The 21602-nt window shown below is 43.9% G+C and overlaps 3 protein-coding genes and 1 long non-coding RNA gene across 4 annotated transcripts in view; 1 reads left to right on the top strand and 3 right to left on the bottom strand.

Annotated features, from left to right (window-relative positions):
- LOC133533958 (uncharacterized) overlaps positions 1-21602 on the bottom strand; it is a 240208-nt gene that overhangs the window by 39867 nt on the left and 178739 nt on the right. The gene's annotated exons all lie outside the window — the stretch shown is intronic.
- LOC133533953 (nuclear pore complex protein Nup205-like) overlaps positions 1-21602 on the top strand; it is a 149826-nt gene that overhangs the window by 80626 nt on the left and 47598 nt on the right. The gene's annotated exons all lie outside the window — the stretch shown is intronic.
- On the bottom strand, positions 1372-2482 carry LOC133533951 (uncharacterized). The gene has a single exon (XM_061873040.1). The coding sequence runs from the start codon at positions 2311-2313 to the stop codon at positions 1372-1374; it is 942 nt and encodes a 313-aa protein (XP_061729024.1). The 5' UTR covers positions 2314-2482.
- On the bottom strand, positions 8966-11608 carry LOC133533950 (uncharacterized). The gene has a single exon (XM_061873039.1). It carries the CDS (start codon positions 11606-11608, stop codon positions 10085-10087), a length of 1524 nt encoding a protein of 507 aa, XP_061729023.1. The 3' UTR covers positions 8966-10084.

Below are 21602 nucleotides of genomic sequence, written 5' to 3'. Positions count from 1 at the left end.
AGGTGAGAGGTGACGATTCTTCTTAGATGACGTTTCAGGGATTTTACACCAGCCTCTCACAAACCACCAAAATTCGGACTATAGGCGGGGATGAAATGCCACTGCGTACCGTCTTTAGCCAAGGAATCGGAAATTTCTCCTGTAAAATCTAGTTGTGCCTCTTTCCATGCGTTAATCAATTCCTTATTGGCTCCAACAAAGTTTCTTCCTTGGTCACTCCACAAATGGTTGCATCTCCCTCTACTGGCCACAAATCTCTTGAAGGCAGCTATAAAGGCTTCAGAAGTCAGGTCACTGACTAGCTCTAGGTGTATGCATTTAACTGATAAGCATATAAAAATAGCTACATACGTCTTCGTAGTCTTTGCTCCTCTACCCTTAGACATTAGGGTAGTGAAAGGTCCTGCAAAGTCGACGCCACTATGTAAAAATGGTCTAGCAGGCGTAACTCGTTCTCTTGGCAGGTCTCCCATCAGCTGTGCTTTTGGAGCAGCGTTTTGTCTGACGCATACAAGGCATTTCTTGACGTGAGCCTTTACTAAATTCTTTGATTTTATAATCCAAAATTTGGAACGTAAATAACTCATCGTGAGTGTTATTCCACCATGCATGGTCTTTAAGTGTGCGTCGGCTATTATCAGAGGAGTTAAGTTGTTTCTATTGCCCAATATTAAGGGATGCTTTTCTTCATTATTTATGTTTGCAAGTCTAAGCCTTCCTCCCACTCTCAGTAGACCTTCTTCCAAATAGGGATTCAAAGATTTTATAGTGCTCCGTTTATGTACTTGTTTGTTCGTCGTTAGTCTATCTATTTCTTCTCCAAATTCTTCCTTTTGTACAAGTCTAACACATATTTGCAGTGTGTGGTCTAAGTCATGAGTAGTTAATTTTAAATTGTCTATTTGCAGTTCTTTCATGTTCAGAAATTTGCGACAATATGTTACGGTTTTTATTAATTCTTGTAAATTATCAAATTCTTTAAATTGCTCTGTCAATTTTCTCTCCTTCTTGCTTCCATACACGTTTAAATTTGCCTGTATCACGTTCTTCCTCTCTATGTCGGTTGAAATGACATTTGGTCTTCTATATTCTATTTCCTTTCTAGATAGCCATTCAGGGCCTTCCCACCATATCTTAGAAACCTTCAACTCTGATAAGTACATTCCTCTAGATGCAATGTCGGCGGGGTTATCCTCTGAAGTAACGTGATGCCACTGGTTCTGACTAACATTGTTTGTTATTTCCACAACTCTGTTTGCCACAAACGTTTTCCACCTTTGTGGTTCGCAAAAATCCATGAAATTACAATGGAAGAGTCTGTCCATGCGAATATTTGTGATGCTGGTATTCTCATAGCACAGCGGACTTGTCTTAACAATATTTAGGTAAAGAGACAGGTTTCACTGGAGAGACTCGTGTTCTCGAAGCGATTAACCTTGTTTTGACTGTACCGTCTGCCTTTTCTACTCGAATGTAAACGGCTGCACCGTAAGCGGAGATAGAGGCGTCACTGAAACCGTGTATCTGAATATTTGCTCCTTCAGTGCTCAAAGTGTCCAGCCATCTATCAATACGGACCTCATTGACCTGTCTCAAGTCTACTCTTAATCGAAGCCATTCATCTTTTAAGGGTTGACTAAGTTCCTCGTCCCAATTCACCTTTGCCAGCCACAACTTCTGTATCAGTATTTTAGCCATCAGGACACAGGGTGAGATCCAGCCCAGAGGATCAAACAGTTTCTGGATATCAGACAAAATGGTTCGTTTGCTGATATGATTAGTTACCTCTGGAAGATTAAGGTTGTACTCGAATTGATCTGTTCCCATGTTCCATTGAACACCAAGTGCCTTGATCGTGCCATCCATGTTTAAATCAATATGTGCGTTAACTGATCTATCTTCGGGCTTCAAACTTCGCATAAACTCGACACTATTGGATGACCATTTCTTGAGCTGAAATCCTCCTTTTTGCATAACTTCTTGCAATTGTTTGCTGGCTTCTATTGCTTGTTCGATAGTGTCACATTCGGACATCAGGTCGTCGACGTAGAAGTCTTCTGTGATCATCTTTGCTGCAACAGGAAACTCGTCTCCTTCATCTATAGCCAGCTGTTTCAACGTTTTAACTGCCAGATATGGAGCTGAAGCTGTTCCGAAAGTTACTGTTAGGAGACGGTAATCTTCTATTTCCTTGTCGCTGCCACTTCTCCATAAAATTCTCTGATAGTCGGAATCTTCTTTAGTTGTTAGAATCATCCTATACATTTTGTGAATGTCTGAGACGAAGCATACAGCGTGCACACGCCATCTCATTATCAAACTTCTCAAATCTTCTTGTAAAACTGGCCCAACAAGGAGGTCGTCGTTTAAAGAGAAACCATTGGTACCCTTACACGACACGCGTTTTTGTAGTTTCCTTCTCTTCTCGAATAATTGTATGATGGGCTAAGTATACACTCTTCTTTGTATGTCTTTCATCGGTTGGTACCTGTTCCGTGTGCTTCTGTTCGATGTAATCATCAATCACCTTTACATATTCTTCTTTAAGCTTTGGCATTTTTAGAAATCTTCTCTCTAGTTGTATTAATCTGTTCTGTGCTATTTCTCGTGTATCTGTCTTATTGCTCTTGGTACTTCTGTCTTTAAAGGTAGCTTGACGATGTATCTTCCTTCTTCATTTCTTTTGTAGGTATTTTTGTAAATTCTTTCACATGTTCTTCTTCCGTTAATGTTCTCTTTGTATCGGGTTCAACCTCCCATATAGTCTTCAATAAATCATCTACATCGACTTGATGATGCATTGTAATAAAAGATTTTTCTTGTATACTTGTATCCGTCTCTCCATTATCTCCAAATAGGATCCAACCCAAGTAGGTTTTCTGAGCATATGGTGTACCCGATGGACCCTTGATTATTGGTGTATCTTCTTGAATAATCTGTCATATACTTTAACTCCAAGGAGAAGATCTACTGGACCTGGTGTGTTATACCTTGGGTCGGCCAGGTGTAGATTTTGTATGTGAGACCAATTGCTTGTATTCATAGTTTTCACAGGCATTTCAGTGGTCAATTGCTTGGAAATCACATAGGCTCGAAGCTGTATGGAATACGACGTTTGAAATTGCGACGAAACCTGTAATTGAACCACTTGATTTGCGTTCGCCTTTATAGGCCCCAATCCAGTTATACTTGCTCTTGTTGATTCTCTTTTAAGTTTTAATAATTGGGCCGCTTTCTCACTAATGAAAGATGCCTGTGAGCACGGGTCGATAAGAGCCCTGAGTGCAATGGTGTGACCTTGCTCACTCTTTACGTTCACGATTGCAGTTGCTAATAAGCCATCACTATGTCTAGCTGTGTGGTGTGATGCAATTGCCACGGTAGCTTGAATTCCTGGTTCAGTCTCGTTGTCCTTGGACAGCGTCGGTTGGGTATTGTTATCTTGATCTGCTGTTTCCGGGCTCTTGGATACATGGACGAGTGAATGATGGCGCTTGCGACATATTCGGCATGACATGGGCAATCGACACTTGAAAACCGCATGTCCTGGTACTAGACAATTATAACATAGCCTATTGTTTTTTACATATTCACATCTCTCATTAGGTAGCATCTTTGCAAATTCTTTGCAATGAGAGAGTGTGTGATTACCTTTACACATGACACAACTCTTCTCTGTATGCGATTCTGTGGCGTGGAACGTGCGCTCTTTGACTATGTTTCTTTCGCGCGGAGTTGATAAAGAAGCGGTGATGAGCTCTAGCGTTCGGAATTTAGCTTCCAGAAATTTGACGAAGTCTGTCCACTTGGGTAATTCCTCGGAATCATCCTTGTGAGCGTACTCCTCCCAATCCTTGTGTGACTCCGGGTCCAATTTCTGCACTACCAGAAAAATGATTAAAGGATCCCAGGAATCGGTGGCCATATTCAAATTTTGTAAACTATTTAAGCATTCAGTTGTAGTATCCAATAATGATTTCAGTTAGTGGCCGACTGAGTATTTAACCTCTTTTGCATAAATAACCGCTTCAATATAGAATTCACTATTAACCTTTTGTTTCCATAACGCTTTTGAAGAATGTCCCACGCCGGTGTATAATTAATTTCGGTAATTTGAACGTGCTTTAAAATCGCTTCTGCCTCGCCGGATACACTGGTCATCAAATAATGCAATTTTTGTACATTACTAAGCGACGCATTGTTATGCACAATTGACAAAAACAAATCCTTAAAAGTGGGCCATTGTTCATAACCACCAGTAAAACTTGGAAGTTGAATTCGAGGTAATTTTCCCACTTGGTTATCCGAGTTATTTGTAATGAGGTTGATTTGTTTTGTGTTGCTGTTCAATAAGTCCTTCAGATCGCCTTCAATGTTCAAGTATAAATCTTCGTAAATAAAGTATTCTTCGTTAATAAAATATTGCGTAACAGCTCGTTATTCGCGTGGCATAACCTTAATAAGTTCTTGATGTGTTTGTTTGAACGTCGCCCAGTTTCCTTGTATGCAGCTTAATCTCGCCTCAACATAACCTCTTGTTAATCGTGCCTTAGAACATTTCTTTAAATTCACTTGTGTTTTCTGAAGTAAACCTGCCGTATCTTGTAAAACAGTCATCAATTGTTCCGCCGTAGCCATTTTTCGTAAGTTGAATCTTCACTTATTCACGTATAAACACAAGTAAACACAATGATTTGAAATAAATATTTAAGTTGAAACTAAATTGTATTGAAATTGTATCTTTTAACTTGTTTCTATCGGCTTGTTTATCACATTCTTTTGTTCTCGCGGCCAGGTGTCCAACGGCGAGCGCTCGAAACACTTTTTCCTTATCCGGATCGTTTGGACCATATGTTGAATGCAATAAGGTTCATAATTGAGTGGAGAATTAAAACACGTCCTGTTGCTATGATTTTTGTAATGCGACTAAAAATGAAATGCATATATAATACTACTAGTTATGATAGGTTCGAGTGCGCGTTAACAATAGTGATATTCTAAATTCAAAAAACCTGTTGTTCGATATTCTCCATCTAAAAGAACTTTTCCCGGAAAACATAGAGCTGATTAATGTCGCAGATAAGTACTCTGCTAAATACAACGCCATGCTAAAAGATAAGCGAACTAACCACTATTCTAGAACAATCCGAAATCACCCAAATAAAGTTAAATGTATGTGGAAAATAATCTCCACCGAACTCGGCCGACGAAACTGCGATAGGGTCGATTATACTGATATTTTACAAAACGCCCATGGGGTAGTTTTTAAAACCAAACAGGAGGCGGTGGATGCTCTTAATACAGAGTTTATTACAGCTGCTAGCAGGTGCGGGGCGCCTCCGGCCGACGTGGCGTGCGCGCCGTCGCGTCGCCCGCCGACGCTTCGCTGCGGCTGACACCGTTCTCACCAGATGAAGTTATATTAATAATAAACAAGCATATAGCCCCTCAGAATAGCACTGACCTATACGGCATATCACCAAGTTTACTCCGATCAGTACCAATCGATTGCACCCATTGTTGCTTACATATTTAATGCCTGCATTAGAGAGGGTGTATACCCTTCACCTCTAAAAAAAGTTAAAATATCACCCCTTTTCAAAGGAAAGGGCAAAAAAACCGACATGAAATCTTACCGACCGATATCCCTGGTTCCTGCTGTAAGTAAGGTACTTGAAGTAGGCTTGAACAAAAGGCTTCTGTCCTTTATCAGCCAGCTGAACATAATGTCGGAAAGGCAATATGCTTACAGAGCCGGGCGCGCCACTACCGACCTGGTTCGCGAAGTGGTGTGGCGGGTTCTAAGTGCGCGTGAGGTTGGCCTGCACGTTGCGCTGCTGTGCTGCGATCTTTCGCGCGCGTTCGACACCGCCGACCACCATCTTATAGCCGACAAATTAAATTTCTATGGCATGCGTGGCCCGGTCCTGTCCTTGCTGACATCTATTATGTCACATCGGTCGCAAAAGGTTGTCGGCGACAACGGAAGGGTTAAATCGACCGAAATGATAAATACGATGGGCGTTCCACAGGGCTCATGTTTATCAAATACCCTTTTCAGCCTGCTACTCAATGATCTGCCTAGTGTCATTCACGATGCGGAAATATATATGTATGCCGACGACGTGGCCGCCGTTGTGAGTGCGAAAACGGCACAGGAGCTGGAGAAAAAATTAAATTCAGTAGTTCAGCGACTGGAGTGGTGGTTCCAATTAAATGGTCTGGCATTAAATAAGGAAAAAACTATGTTTCTCATATTCCAGCTTAATGGCACATCCCGGGTCACTACTGACCAGCAAACAGCGCTGCAGATGGTCCAAACGACAAAGCTGCTAGGCTTTCATGTCGATAGTGGCCTAAAGTGGGACCACCACATAGAAGAGCTCTGCTCCAAGTTGGGGCGCGCATGCTTCGCGCTCCGTCGTCTAGCGAGCACGGCTTCGCGCGACGTAGTATTGTCGTGTTACTATGCGACTGTCCAGAGTCTCCTCACCTACGGCGTGGAACTGTGGGCACGCGCCGCGGACGCCGGGCGAGCTTTCCGAATGCAGAAGCGGGCGGTGCGCGCCATTGCCGGGTTGCCCGACGATGCATCGTGCAGAGAGCTATTTAAGGAGTTCAAGATTATGCCCCTTCCTTGCGAGTTCATCTACCAGATAGCTCTCTTCACGCACAACAACTTGAGTACGTTCCGTCAACGTGGCGTAAACCCATCCCGCGAGATGCGCAGTAACAAGCTCGCCTACCTCCTCGTCACCCCCGTACACAAGCTGCGCAAATCCGAAAGGTCGGTGTACGTCGTCGGCCCGGCAGTGTACAACAGAATACCGGATGAAATAAAAAAGGATGCAGCTTCTGCGGTGACCTTAGAGTTGAAATTGCGCAAGTGGCTTCTTAGCAATACATTCTATTCCATAGACGAATTCTTTGATCTGCCTAACATATAAATATTATTCATTTACTATAATCTAGTCACTTGTATAAAGCGTAGATACTTAAATTAAATGTGTAATAATTAAATTGAATAAAATTAATTAATTACCTAATGATATGAAAACCATCATGAACATGACATGTAACTTGGCGTTATAAATAAATTATTTGTATTTGTATCATTTTTAAAGACCTATCCATAGATACCCAGCACGTATGGGTGTGATGAAAAAAATTTTTTTGAGTTTCAGTTCTAAGTATGGGGAACCCCCAAAATTTATTGTTTTTTTTTCTATTTTTGTGTAAACATCTTAATGCGGTTCATAGAATACATCTACTTACCAAGTTTGAACAGTATAGCTCTTATAGTTTCGGAAAAAAGTGGCTGTGACATAATCGGACAGACAGACGGACATGACGATCTATAAGGGTTCCGTTTTTTGCCATTTGGCTACGGAACCCTAAAAACTGTCCAAAAATCTATAACATTACTAGCGTTAGTTACCGTTCACCGGCTTCAAACAGTACAACAATAAAAATATTAAAATCTTAGATTAAAGAGTTCCTTAAACAGTATAAATGTAGGGGCCGTTAGCCCTTACACTTGCTTGATGCGACTGGTAGCGCTGGTGGCGGAGGTAGAATAATACACTGAAGGTTGGATGGTTACTGAACGATTTATTGAGGAAAACCAGGGTTTATATAGTGGCTGTCTACGTGCATGGCATTTAGGTGACATTTAACAAAGAATAATACACTGAAGGTTGGATGGTTACTGAACGATTTATTGAGGAAAACCAGGGTTTATATAGTGGCTGTCTACGTGCATGGCATTTAGGTGACATTTAACAATATTAAATATAATTATAATTTCTTAGATGATTCATACCCTTGACATTTCTATTGTGCGTTAATTAATCTATTTTCTATTTTCTTAATGACACATGACGTATGCATCACGTAGGGCTTACGCTATAGTTTATCGCAACGTAAGCATGTACAGTAATGAGACTGTACATACTGGCAACCCCAAAAGGAAGTTAAGGATACCCGAAATAGGATCTAAGTTACAATGGCTTAACCAATTAAGGGCTACATGGATAATATTACATTAAACAATCTGGATAGTGCTACATTAACCTAACCTAAAGGTCACATAGCTAAAGTTACAATAGTATTTATAATCTTAGATTTCCTACTTATAATTACAAAGTGCTTTGTTAATATGTAATGTGCATTCGAGTTTTAATCTTATATTCTACAGGTAGGTGTGAGATTTGACAATAATTCTCTTTGATAATAATGCTTGTCAGCTATTATATCACTATCACTTAGTAAGGATGATGGAGATCCCCCTTTTTTGGGATTCTGTTAGTTTAGTAGGTTATTGTTATTGGTTTCATATTGCATTCTGGGTGGTCTTTATATTTTCATTATTATTTTAATGGCAGATTAACCATAGTACGGTTTTTGGCATCATGGAGTCCGTAGCAACCCTTGTTCATGTTCGCTCGCGCAGTGTCTTGTTTGCCGAGCGCCACGGGTTGCAGTTCCTTTACTCGCGGGTGCGCTATGACCATCCTCGTTATGGGATGGTGTATCAATCTTGTTTTATAACTCCCGAGGGTCATCCCTTTATCACTCTCCAAACTCCTGCATTGGAGCTTGGGGAGAGATTTTTTGGAGAACTGTCCTTCACGGCCCCGGATGGTGTTCTTTACGGCGCGGAGTTTGAATTGTAGCCCAGCCAGTTGTTCTGGTTCGTCATTTGGGCCCCGCTTGACTTTGACTGGCTGTGGGGCTTTTTGGACGTGCGTGAACTTAATTAACGGGGCGATTAATTCAAATTCTTGCCAATTCTAGTGTGTGTGTGTGTGTGTGTGTGTGCGCTACTGCTACGTTCTTTGGATAGGTAAGTTGTAATATTTAATAGTGTTGACCATTGTCTGCGCGTATAGACATACGTTGGGGCTGATGGCCAGGATTTGCGCTGATGTGGATGGCAGGTTGTAGAAATGACGAAGGCAGCGGGTTCTTCGAATTAATTATATAATTCGGGATTTTCTACATAGTTATGAATTAATTAACGTTATATAAAAAAAGCAAAATAAAAGTACGTATAAGCTACGTGGTAGTTCGGTGAGAGATCGAAATGTGAGTGTCATTCTCTGTCTTCATTGGTGCGCGCAGGGATGACGAGCGGCTACACCATTGGCTGCCGATCACGACATATACGCGATGGATGCTTCTCATTGGCTGCTGGTGACATGACGCGATAACATGTATGTGACGTAGGTGCATCGCAGCCGGGGATGAGCGCACGGGTCGCTAGGCGCGGCCAGGCTGAAGGTCACAGGCCGCCGCCAGTTTCTATGCGGTTTAGGTATGCCTTAACATAAGCTCCCGGCCTTGGAAGAGTCAACTTCCAATGAGACGGTGAAGTTAGTCATCATGCGTAGGTAGCGGGCAGATCTTCGAAAAGGCTCGGCGTACAGTGCCGCGGGATGTGCGGATATCGGCCACTCGGGAGACGCCGTCTTTACCCGGGAAAGTCTTGGTGATTCGCCCTAAGCTCCATTTGAGGGGCGGAGCATGGTCCTCCTTGATCAAGACGAGAGTGTCCACCTTGAGGTCGTCCATATTCCTCGTCCACTTTGTTCTGACCTGCAGCTCGGATATGAACTCCTTCGACCACCTGGCCCAGAAATGTTGTCGCATTTGCTCCACTCGCTGGTATCGTGTCAGACGGTGTACGGGAGCGTCGTTGAGGTCAGCGCACGCAGGAGCTGTCAGCGGACGTCCAACGAGGAAGTGAGCAGGGGTTAAAGGGGTATAGTCTTGCGGGTCTGAGGACAAAGGACTCAAAGGCCTGGAATTCAGGATAGCTTCGCATTGAGTCAAAATCGTGCTAAACTGTTCGTAAGTTAGCTTAACATCACCTATCACGCGTCGCAAGTGATGCTTGCAACTCTTAACACCAGCCTCAACCAGACCGGCAAAATGACTAGCATAAGGTGGTGTCATAATAAATTCAATTTTATGCGAATTCGCGTATTCTCTTATTTCGCCTGAACATGATTTTAAAAACTTTGCAAAATCATTCATAAGACCTACAAAGTTCCGTCCGTTATCTGAATATATTTTTGAAGGTTTACCACGACGCGAAATGAACCTTTTCAACGCCAGTAGGTAAGCATCTGAAGAGAGATCGGTAACCAACTCTAAATGAACTGCGCGTGTAGCAAAGCATATAAATATGTATACATAAATACGCCTTAAACGTTGTGGCTCCCCGACCTTTGCGGTTTAAAATGTAGAATGGACCTCCGTAGTCCACAGCGCAATTGACAAACGCGAACCCGGGTTCTAATCGCTCTGAAGGTGAATTACCCATAATAGGAGTTAGCGTTTTACCCTTAAAACGAACGCAAACAACACAGCTGTGTACCACTTTCCTAGCTAAATTCCTTCCGCTTACAGGCCACCAGGCCTCGCGAAGCGAGAACAATATATGCTGCGGTCCTGCGTGCAATAATCTTTTGTGTTCATATCGGAACAATAAAACAGTAAAATGGTGCTTACTAGAAAGTAATATCGGGTGTTTCTTATCGTAATGAAACCTAGAAGAATTTGTAAGCCGTCCTCCGACTCTAATTAACTTGTTATTGTCAATGAACAAATTTAATTTGGCTAAGAAACCCTTTGCGATACATTTGTTCTTTGTCAATGCATTGTGAACATCCGATAATGACTCCAATTGCGATAAGCGCGAGAGTATTATTTCAGATTCCCTCAGTTCATCTACAGTGAGCGCACCGGTTCGACGTGCATATTTATTGCGCGCGTTATGAATGAAGCGAAGTACATATGCGGCCGCGCGTTGCATACGGTTGAACTGAGAAAACCTGTCGAATGTAAATAGGTTATTGTTGTTATTTTCGTTGCATACCAGACTAGTCATAGGATTAGTTTTACGTTCGGGTATCTGGGACTCGTCTGGCAACAATGACGGATCGACACTCTGAGCATTATAATTAATGTCATGAAGGAAGTCGGGACCGGTCCACCAGAGACTGGAGGTGCGAAGTGCGTCCAACTGTACTCCCCTAGAAACCAAATCGGCCGGGTTGCACTTGCCGCTAACGTGATGCCACGAATGTTCTTTCGTTATTTCGTGGATTTCTCCAACCCTATTTTGTACGAAAGGTTTTAGTAAATTAGGCTGCATTCGGAGCCAACTTAACGCAATTGTTGAATCGGTATAAAATATTACTCGGTTGAATTTTGCGCGGAACGATTCTTTTATTTTATTATATAATTTAGCGCCCAATAAACACGCGGACATCTCCAATCGAGGCGTACTCAACGGAGGCGAAATTGGGGCCACTTTACTTTTTGAGCATAGCAACCGGACGGTAACAGTTGATTTATTATCAATCGTTCGTACATAGGCGCAAGTACCATAAGCTAATTGGCTTGCGTCTGAAAATATATGCAATTCTATACATATAGGGTCATTGCACATAACATGACGTGGTATGCGAATGCTAGGTAAAATAGCTAGATTGTTTAAAAAGCGGTGCCAGGCTTGCGTGACGTCATCGGGAACCGCTGCGTCCCAATCCACCTTTAATAAAAACAACCGTTGTAATAAACATTTAGCGATAATTATCATCGGACTTAATAATCCGAGCGGATCAAAAACCTGTGATGCCGTGGATAATATTATGCGTTTTGTGACAGGTTTAGGATTTGACTCGTGTCGCGTATGATAGAACAATTCATCACTTTTGTTGTACCAACCGAGACCTAAAGTCTTACTATGCGCGTGTTCGCCTAATGATAATTCCTTTGATGTATCATCATTATAACGTTGATCGGTACAATCGAAGTTAAAAACCCATTTTCGTAATGGGAAGCAGAACTTAAAACTTTCGCGGTTTCGTCACAAATTCGTAGCAATTCGGGAATTGTAGACGATCCAGAGATAAAATCGTCTACGTAAAAATCGTCTCTAATCGTTCTAGCTACTTCGGGGTCATTACATTCTAGCGCCAACTGTTTGAGACACCTGCAACTGAGGAAGGCAGCGGCCGCCGTGCCGTATGTAACGGTGCTCAGTTGATATATGTCAAGGTCGTCGCAGGGATTATCGCGCCATAAAATAAGTTGTAAGTCGCGTTGAGATTCGTCAATTAAAACTTGTCTATAATGTTTTTCTATGTCGGCGCATGCAACAAACCTATTTTCGCGGAATCTCAGCAATATGGCAATCAAATCGCCTTGAATAGGTGCACCTACGCGTTGTATGTCGTTCAGCGACTTGCCACTGGTCGTGGGGGCGCTAGCGTCGTAAACGACTCTAAGACGTGTTTTTTGTGCATGTTCACGATAAATTCCATGGTGGGCCAGAAAGTAGTTAGGGGTTCCGTAGGTATATACTCGTTTCATATGACCTAACGCGAGATACTCTTTTATAAAGTCGCTGTACATGCCTTTATATATAGGATCGCGACTGAGACGTTTTTCTAACGACATAAAGCGTCTTTTTGCTTGCGCGAATGAGTCATCGAGAGATTCGGGAGGTTCTTTGAGAGGAAGTTGCACGCAAAACCTACCATCCTCGAGACGGGTGGTTGTTTTGACAAAATGGTCTTCGCATGCAATTTCCTCTTCGCTGCGCGAATCGTGCGATTTGTTGTTTGCCTGCACCTCCTCTATTTCCCAAAACCTACGTAATTGATTATCTAATGATGGCATGTCAAGAGATTGCGTAAAATTACAATTGATAGGCTTCGTGTTGCGCGTATTAGAGGAAACAGGTCCAGAAACAATCCATCCTAACTTAGTGTTTACTAAAAATGCCCCGTTTGTTAAGCGAGTTATCTCAACTTGACCTTCGAGGAGCTCCCAAAATAGGTCAGCTCCTATAAGTAACTCAACGGGTTGACTTTCATAAAAGTTAGGATCTGCCAGACGTACGTTATCTGGAATGCGGAATTGATTACGTTTGCTCGGAAACGTAGGCAATGATGAGGTTAATTGCGGTAAAACCCTACATTGTAATCGCGCCTTGAAATTGGTAACAAGTGAATTTATTTCGATTTCACATACTCGCGAACTATGTGTAGCTAAATTCATGATACCGTTTAATTCTTCAGTGGACTGTAACGATTGCGGATTTAATTTGTCACACAACGCTTCGGTAATTAGACAACCTTCGCTCCCATTGTCGAGAATCACTCGCGTTTTATGATAATTACCGTAATTATCTGGAATTTCGACTAGGGCAGTTGCTAACATTACAGGTCGCCTCGAAGACAATCGCGCGTATACGTCTTCGTCTATGTGTGCGTTCGATACCTGCAATACGTGTTGTGCGTGTGCGATATTATTATCAGTGATCACACAAACTTTTATCGCGAACTAACTTTAATTTATCTTGCAAAGTTAAGTCAATAAATGCTTGACACGAGTACAAAGGATGTTTACCGTTGCACATAAAACATAATTTTTTGTTTGGTGTTTGTTTGGAGTGAGATTTGTCGACGGACTTTTCGGTAACAATATTGCAGTGAACCTTTGGAGCCGTGTGCGCGTTATGAGTGTATGATTTTTTAGCATCATGCTGCGGATAAGTGCTATTAGTGTTAGACCGGCTGTGCGTAACCGATAAGGTTTCTAACATATCGGCGCGGTCGCGAATGAATTTAAGCAAATCATCTACCTTAAGCGCGGCTTTGTTTTCGTTCGACACTGGTAATAAAGTGTTTTTATATTGCTCCCACTCACGTTCGGTGGTGGAATCTAATTTAGAGACAACTAAATAAATAATTAGTGTATCCCAACTTTCTGTGGGCTCGCCGAGCAGTTTTAAAGCGCGTAAATTCTTTAAAACTGTATCTAATAACTTTCTTAACAGTGCCGGCGATTCTTTGTTAAGCGATTGTATAGAAAATAAGGCCTTAACGTGATTGTGCACTAGCAATCTACTATTGTCATACCGGTTCAATAGCAATTCCCAAGCAATCGTGTAATTATCTGCCGAAAACTCAAGTGAATCGATAACAAGAAGCGCATTACCCTTGAGCGATGACTTTAAATAATGGAACTTTTGAATGCTGGTTATTTCTTGCGAGTTATGTACTAAAGACGCAAATGTGTCACGGAATTGTAACCAGTGTTCATAAGATCCGTCGAAAGTTGGCAAAGAAATGACGGGGAGACGAACTGTTTGGGCTAAATTATTCGAAGCTTGCACTTTAGGTTCGTTAGCTTTCTCCGAGCATTTCACCATACATTGAGTTTCAGCCAAAATCGCGTAATATTCGCTTTCGAATGCCTCTCTGGCTTGAAAAAGTGAGTCCATTTCGCTATCGGGAATTAAAATTTCTAGCTGATTATTAATTTCAGTAAAATCATCGAAAATACCCCGAGCTCCCTGCATGCGTAAATTAAGCTCTGTGCGCTGGGTATCGGACAAAATTAAACCCTCAAACGTTTTGACAAACTTTTTGAAATTAGTTAGCCTACATTTTACGGAACCTCGCCTACGGCTTAAATGTTTTATCTTTTCCAAGTCCGTTTCTTGATTAGGACCTAACGCGGCGTGAAACACAAGATCATCTTTGCCAGTCATTTTGCGAATCGAATAAAGGCAGGCGCCAAGTACTCACAGTTGCAATCACCACCACGGTCGAGCACAGCAAGGCAGCTAGCGGTAAAGCTGATGCGGGCTGCTTGCAGACTTTTGCGAAGGTCGACTCGACGACGTGCGATAGGGTCACAACGAAAGCACAAACACTGGAATTGAGAAAAGCACGGTATGACGCAAGCGTAAAAGGGAAAGGTAGGAAAGGTAAGCTGGCTCGTCTCACCGAAGATCTTCACCGCTGCCGATGACTCAGGTCGTTACAGCACTCTGCCGATGCGTTCTCACATCCAATCCGTGTATCCAAGGCTGGTTGATATCCGGTCTCGATGGTTCAAAATTTATGTCTGCGCGTATAGACATACGTTGGGGCTGATGGCCAGGATTTGCGCTGATGTGGATGGCAGGTTGTAGAAATGACGAAGGCAGCGGGTTCTTCGAATTAATTATATAATTCGGGATTTTCTACATAGTTATGAATTAATTAACGTTATATAAAAAAAGCAAAATAAAAGTACGTATAAGCTACGTGGTAGTTCGGTGAGAGATCGAAATGTGAGTGTCATTCTCTGTCTTCATTGGTGCGCGCAGGGATGACGAGCGGCTACACCATTGGCTGCCGATCACGACATATACGCGATGGATGCTTCTCATTGGCTGCTGGTGACATGACGCGATAACATGTATGTGACGTAGGTGCATCGCAGCCGGGGATGAGCGCACGGGTCGCTAGGCGCGGCCAGGCTGAAGGTCACAGGCCGCCGCCAGTTTCTATGCGGTTTAGGTATGCCTTAACAACCATTAAATCTAAATTAATCGAGGTTGAATCCCACATTGCCGCTGGTGGGGAGGTGTTCGCTGGGGCTGCTTGTCGATTCTGCTCTGACTTGTGGTTGGCGCCTCTCCCTTGGTGTCGGCCGAAGCTCGATATCCTCGTAGTGCGGTTCCACTGCTTGCCTTGAGCATTGCTTGCGCTTCCTTAGTGCGCACAAGTTGGGATAGCACCTTCCCACCCTCCAAAAAATGGCAGCGGAGACAGCTGCGGCCAGCAAAAGGTAGCATATGGTATATTGATGAATGTCGTGGGTAGTGAGAGCTGTAGGAAGGCTTTGTTCCTTATCCCTTGCGTAATTTAATTTTTTCTCTATGGTTGTATGGTCAGGGTTATGTACTATCCACTGGGATCTCGTAAATAATAATGCAGACTTACAGTTCAAGTGGTATACTTCATTAAAGTACACGGAAAATCCATACACAAGCAATACAGAAGGCACAGAAGGGTAGAACACACAGGCACAGTTTTAAAGTAGAAGTAGAACAGTTCAGAAGATAGAAATAGGTAACGTAAACAAGCGGGAAGCGAAAAGCAAAACAATAAGGTCGCAGCAAAGGAGACATGCGTTCCGCGTCGTATCATGGCAATGACTGTCAACTGACCTCTGCTGCGCGAACGCCGGGCCTAGCTACAAGACCAGTTTTCTCTAGGGCGGAGGTGAGGTCGATAGTATCGATAGTCGATACAGTTTATCGATATTGACGTAGGTGTGTATATAAGTTTAGGAAATGTATAAATATAATATAGGTATAGGAAAATGTGTAAGTGTAAATGTGAAATGTGTATATGTACCTACACCACCCCCCACCAGAGTCCCTCAGGGACGATAATAATCAGGAAATTGTATTGTACGGCCTGAACGAGTTCTTTTAGTTTCAGGTACCTGAGGTGATTCTGTCACAGGAGCGGTAGTGTCCTTGACATTGTCAAGCATAAAAGCTGGCTTGAGCCGGTCAATGGACACTGTCACTTCCTTGTTATTGAGAAGAATTTTAAAAATTTTGTCTTCTCTGACGAGTACTTTATGTGGGCCGGAGTAAGCTGGAGTGAGGGAACCTCTAATAGTGTCATCGCGAAGGAAGACATGACTACAGGTTTCCAGTTCCTTGTGTACAAATACCTTGGGCTTACAATGTCGTGAAGCAAGAACAGGTCGTAGCTTCTCCATGTAGCCTTTGAGTCTGGCGGAAAAGTCGGATATATCCGAAGTTGTACCAGCGCTCGGCTCCCAGAACTCACCGGGGAGTCTCAATGGCTCTCCATAAACCAGTTCAGCCGAAGATCCTTGCAGGTCTTCTTTGAAGGATGTACGTATTCCCAACAGGACCCACGGCAACGACTCAGTCCATCTGTCATTTGCATGACAGACGATAGCCGCTTTCAGCTGACGGTGGAACCATTCCACCATACCGTTGCAAGCAGCATGGTATGCTGTCGTCCTTTTATGCTCGAATCCGGCCATCCTAGCTAAGCATTGAAATAGGGCCGATTCAAATTGACGGCCACGGTCAGTTGTAATGCTTGTAGGACAGCCGAACCGAGCAATCCAGGAGGACAGCAGTGCTTTTGCAACGGTTTCTGCCGTGATATCTTCTATCGGCACTGCCTCTGGCCAGCGAGTAAACCGGTCTACTGCTGTGAGGCAATACCGATAGCCCTGGGAAAGCGGGAGAGGCCCGACCAGGTCTATATGGATCTGTTTGAAGCGGGCGCGCGGTAAGTTAAAAGTGCCCAGCGAGGAAGTCACATGACGGGTGACTTTAGCTCGCTGGCACGGCAAGCAGGAACGCGCCCACTCCCTGCAATCTTTTTTAACACCTGGCCAGACAAAACGCTCGGAAACTAGCTTCGCCGAAGCGCTACAACCAGGATGGCTTAGGGAATGGAGGCTATCAAAGACCTTCTTCCGTAGAAACTTAGGTACGTAAGGCCTGGTAGCCAGTGTACCGACGTCGCAGTACAAAGGGGATTGGCTTCCAGGAACATAAAGTTTCTGCAGATGCAGTGATGAAGGAATGCAGGAGCTGTTGAAGTTCGGGGTCGGAGGCTTGGTGTTGGGCTATTGTCTCGAGGCTTACAGGTGCTTCTAGTTCCTCAATTCGCGACAACGCATCCGCGACTACGTTGTCTTTGCCACTTATGTGGCGGATGTCTGTCGTGAATTGAGATATGAAGTCAAGGTGTCTATACTGCCTAGGCGAACAGTTACTCTTCCTTTCATGGAAGGCGAAACTGATTGGCTTGTGGTCAGTGTACACAGTGAAGTGACGAGCCTCGAGCATGTGCCTGAAATATTTTACCGCCTCGTATATGGCCAATAGCTCTCTGTCGTAGGGCGAGTATTTGGCCTGAGAGGGGCTGAGCTTTCTGGAAAAGAAGGCTAGCGGTTCCCAAGCGCCATTTTTAAATTGTTGTAGTACCGCACCAAGAGCCTTGTCGGAAGCATCCGTGACCACCGCTAGATTTGCAGTGCAATCAGGGTGCGCCAGCATCGCTGCATTCGACAAGCTCTCCTTACAGGCTTGAAATGCTTTCAACGTATCTCCAGTAAGGTTGACTGCTTGCGATCCCTTCACAGAACCTGTCAGCAGTGCGTGCAGCGGGGCTTGTATCTCGGCTGCTCGAGGAAGAAACCTCCTATAAAAGTTGATCATGCCCAAGAAGGCCCGTAGCTGCTTGATGTTAGTTGGTGGTGGGAAGTCCATGACTGCCCGAACCTTCGACTCGAGGGGTTTACATCCGGTGGCTGAAATCAGGTACCCTAGAAATGTTACCTCTTGAGCTCCTAAGACGCACTTTGAGGTATTTACCAGCATGCCGTACTGCTTCAGCCTAGCAAAGATTACGCGCAGATGTTCCTCGTGCTCTGCCTCGCTCCTAGAATATATTAGGAAGTCGTCTAGATAAGCGTATACAAAATCGAGGCCCCTGGTAAGCTCGTCGACGAACCGTTGAAACGTTTGACCCACATTGCGTAGACCAAACGTCATAAACGGGAACTCGAATAACCCGAAGGGGGTCGTGATGGCGGTTTTCGCGATATCGTCGGGACTGACAGGTATCTGATTGTAAGCTTTTTCCAAGTCTAGTGTACTAAAGATTTTACAACCAGCTATATCATACGAAAAATCATGGATGTGCTTAATCGGGTACCTGTCAGGCACTGTGCGAGCATTTAGGCTGCGATAATCTCCGCAGGGCCGCCATCCGTTGCCCTTCTTCGGGGCCAGGTGGAGGGGTGACGACCAAGAGCTCTCCGACGGCCTGGCTGTACCACAAGCCAGCATAATCCGGAACTCTTCCTGGGCGATTTTCAGCTTGTCAGGAGCTAAACGACGGGGTGGTAAGGAAACTGGGGGACCTGGTGTCGTGCGTATATGGTGGACTGTGTTATGGGGTATGTTAGTGTTTTGTTTGCCAGCTGGTCGAGTAATTTCGGGAAATTCGTCAAGAATTTTGTGATACCGGGACTCGCCAGTTACGACTTTAACGGAAAATACGTCTTTACAATTGGCTGTGGTGCCGATGGCAGCTATTAAAGTTAACATGTCAATCAAGCGCTTATTGGGACAATCTACTAGCAGATTATAATGATTAAGAAAATCTACACCAATGATTGGCTTGGTAACATCAGCCACTACAAAACGCCATACAAAAGATCTGCGCAAGCCAAAATCTAAATCTAAAGTTAAATAGCCGTAGGTAGCAATATTAGAACCATTTGCAGCGCTCAGATTATACCCAGTCCTAGAACGACGATCACACAGCGCCGACCGTGGATAGACGCAGAGGTCGCTTCCAGTATCGACTAAAAACTGCGTCTTTGAAGTGCGGTCGGTGACGAACAGGCGACCAGTAGATGTCGATGGGCAATCGTCAGTCGCCATTATCGACTGCCCCTTTCGTTTTCCGCCGGCTTGAAGTCGCATGGTCGAACGCACTTGCTGGCCTGGTCTCCAAACTTCCCGTGGTACCAGCAGAGAGGATATTTGCGATAGTTCGACTGGGATCGTTGCCTGGATGCGTTACGCTTGCCTGGAGGTGCGCGCGCCCTGGATCTGCTACTCCTGCCCAATGCGGATGCCTGGAACTGCTGGAACTGTTTCCTTAGCTCTGCGATTTCTCTGGCAATATCGCTGGGAACTGAACTCGCAGCTCCGCTACCCACAGCGGCTACTTTCGGAGAAGAACTGGCCAAGTCGTTGACACGATCAGCTAGGTCGCAGACGTCTTCATGCGAAGCCGAAGATGGCTGGCCCGCGAGCACCATCTGCACACCGTGAGGAAGGCGGGTCATCCAAATAGACCTGATAAAATCATCTGGTACTGCAGGTCTTGCCAGGTCCTTCAGGTGCCGGAAGAAATGCGAAGGTTTGCGGTCACCGAGCTCCTCATGCATCAGCAACTGCTTGGTCTTCCTCTCATTGGAAATACCCAGTCTCTTGATCAACTCGGTTTTAAGCTTGTCGTATCTCTGTGACGCGGGAGGGTTGATAATAAGGTCCTTCACCTCGCGAGCATACTGGTTGTCGAGGTGGGAAATCACATAATTGAATTTTGTGACGTCACTGGTGATACCAGAATTTTGAAATTGACCCTCTACTTGGGCGAACCATATCTCCGGTTCTTCTGCCCAGAACGGTGGCACTTTCACTCCAACCTTAAAAACGTTTGTCGATTCTATCAACTCTGTCGACCCTGTCCCCGCACTATTTCCGGATGCCTCACTCGTACCGAGTGCATCTTTAAATTCCCTATCTTGGCTCATATTTGGGGTCACCAGTATGGTTGTATGGTCAGGGTTATGTACTATCCACTGGGATCTCGTAAATAATAATGCAGACTTACAGTTCAAGTGGTATACTTCATTAAAGTACACGGAAAGTCCATACACAAGCAATACAGAAGGCACAGAAGGGTAGAACACACAGGCACAGTTTTAAAGTAGAAGTAGAACAGTTCAGAAGATAGAAATAGGTAACGTAAACAAGCGGGAAGCGAAAAGCAAAACAATAAGGTCGCAGCAAAGGAGACATGCGTTCCGCGTCGTATCATGGCAATGACTGTCAACTGACCTCTGCTGCGCGAACGCCGGGCCTAGCTACAAGACCAGTTTTCTCTAGGGCGGAGGTGAGGTCGATAGTATCGATAGTCGATACAGTTTATCGATATTGACGTAGGTGTGTATATAAGTTTAGGAAATGTATAAATATAATATAGGTATAGGAAAATGTGTAAGTGTAAATGTGTAAATGTGTATTTCCTTGACGTCCGCGTCATTGTTTGCCGTATAGTATAGATGCGGTATGTTATGGTAGGTTAGATTTGCAATCTTATTAATTGATGACGTTACTGATGGCACGTTGATATAGTAGTCCATCTTCACTTTGCTGTTGTAGTGATTTAGCGAGTGAATAGTTAAATATTTAGATTGTAGTACACAACCTTGTGCTAGAGTGACTATTCCGGATGACGTCATAGTGTGTGACGTCACGTCTTCGTCACAAATGGCTCGTAATGAGCAGGTCTTGCAACATATAGCAAGCCAAGTGTTCGGTGAGTGTAACTCGATCCAGGCGTCCTTGCAGGACGTGTGCGTTATGTCACACGGTGTGCTCGTTCGATGACCTATTAGTTTTGCTTCGCATGGGATATTTTCATGGTGAAGGCTAAACACTGGTACGTTTTTGTTGCATATAAAGTTGTCGAGCTTTAGTTGGACGCATTGTTGAAGGTCCTCTTCCCTAAAGGATATGTAGGTATTTTTCTGAAAGTTAGTGGCTATGTAACTGGTGCTCGTCTGCACGATGATAGTGCCTTGGGTAGTTTTTACAGGTAGAGGTATGGCACGATGTAATGTGTAGTCTTCATCCGAAATCAGAGGTATGTGTAGTTCGAATAAGAAATAACTGTCCGTTACTCGAGCTTTAACATATAGTAGTTTATATAGGTCCTTGATGTCTTCTCGTATGTTGCTAACAGGTAACGATATAGTTCTGGGCAGTTTGCCCGCGATAATGTTCATTTGATCGATTAGGTTAACCGGCGTGACTAAGTGGACGTCGATATGGCCCTTATAGACGTCAGTCAATGTGTTGAAGAGCATTTCTTGCATGTTTTTCATATTGTTGATAAGTAAATATGCCGACAAAGCTGCGGAGTTAAAATAGCTGGTAGCCATGG

Source organism: Cydia pomonella, unplaced genomic scaffold (genome assembly GCF_033807575.1).
Source record: "Cydia pomonella isolate Wapato2018A unplaced genomic scaffold, ilCydPomo1 PGA_scaffold_29, whole genome shotgun sequence".
Lineage (NCBI taxonomy): Eukaryota > Metazoa > Arthropoda > Insecta > Lepidoptera > Tortricidae > Cydia > Cydia pomonella.
The sequence above is the reverse complement of the archived record's forward strand: the minus strand, read 5'-3'. Positions and strand labels throughout refer to the sequence as shown.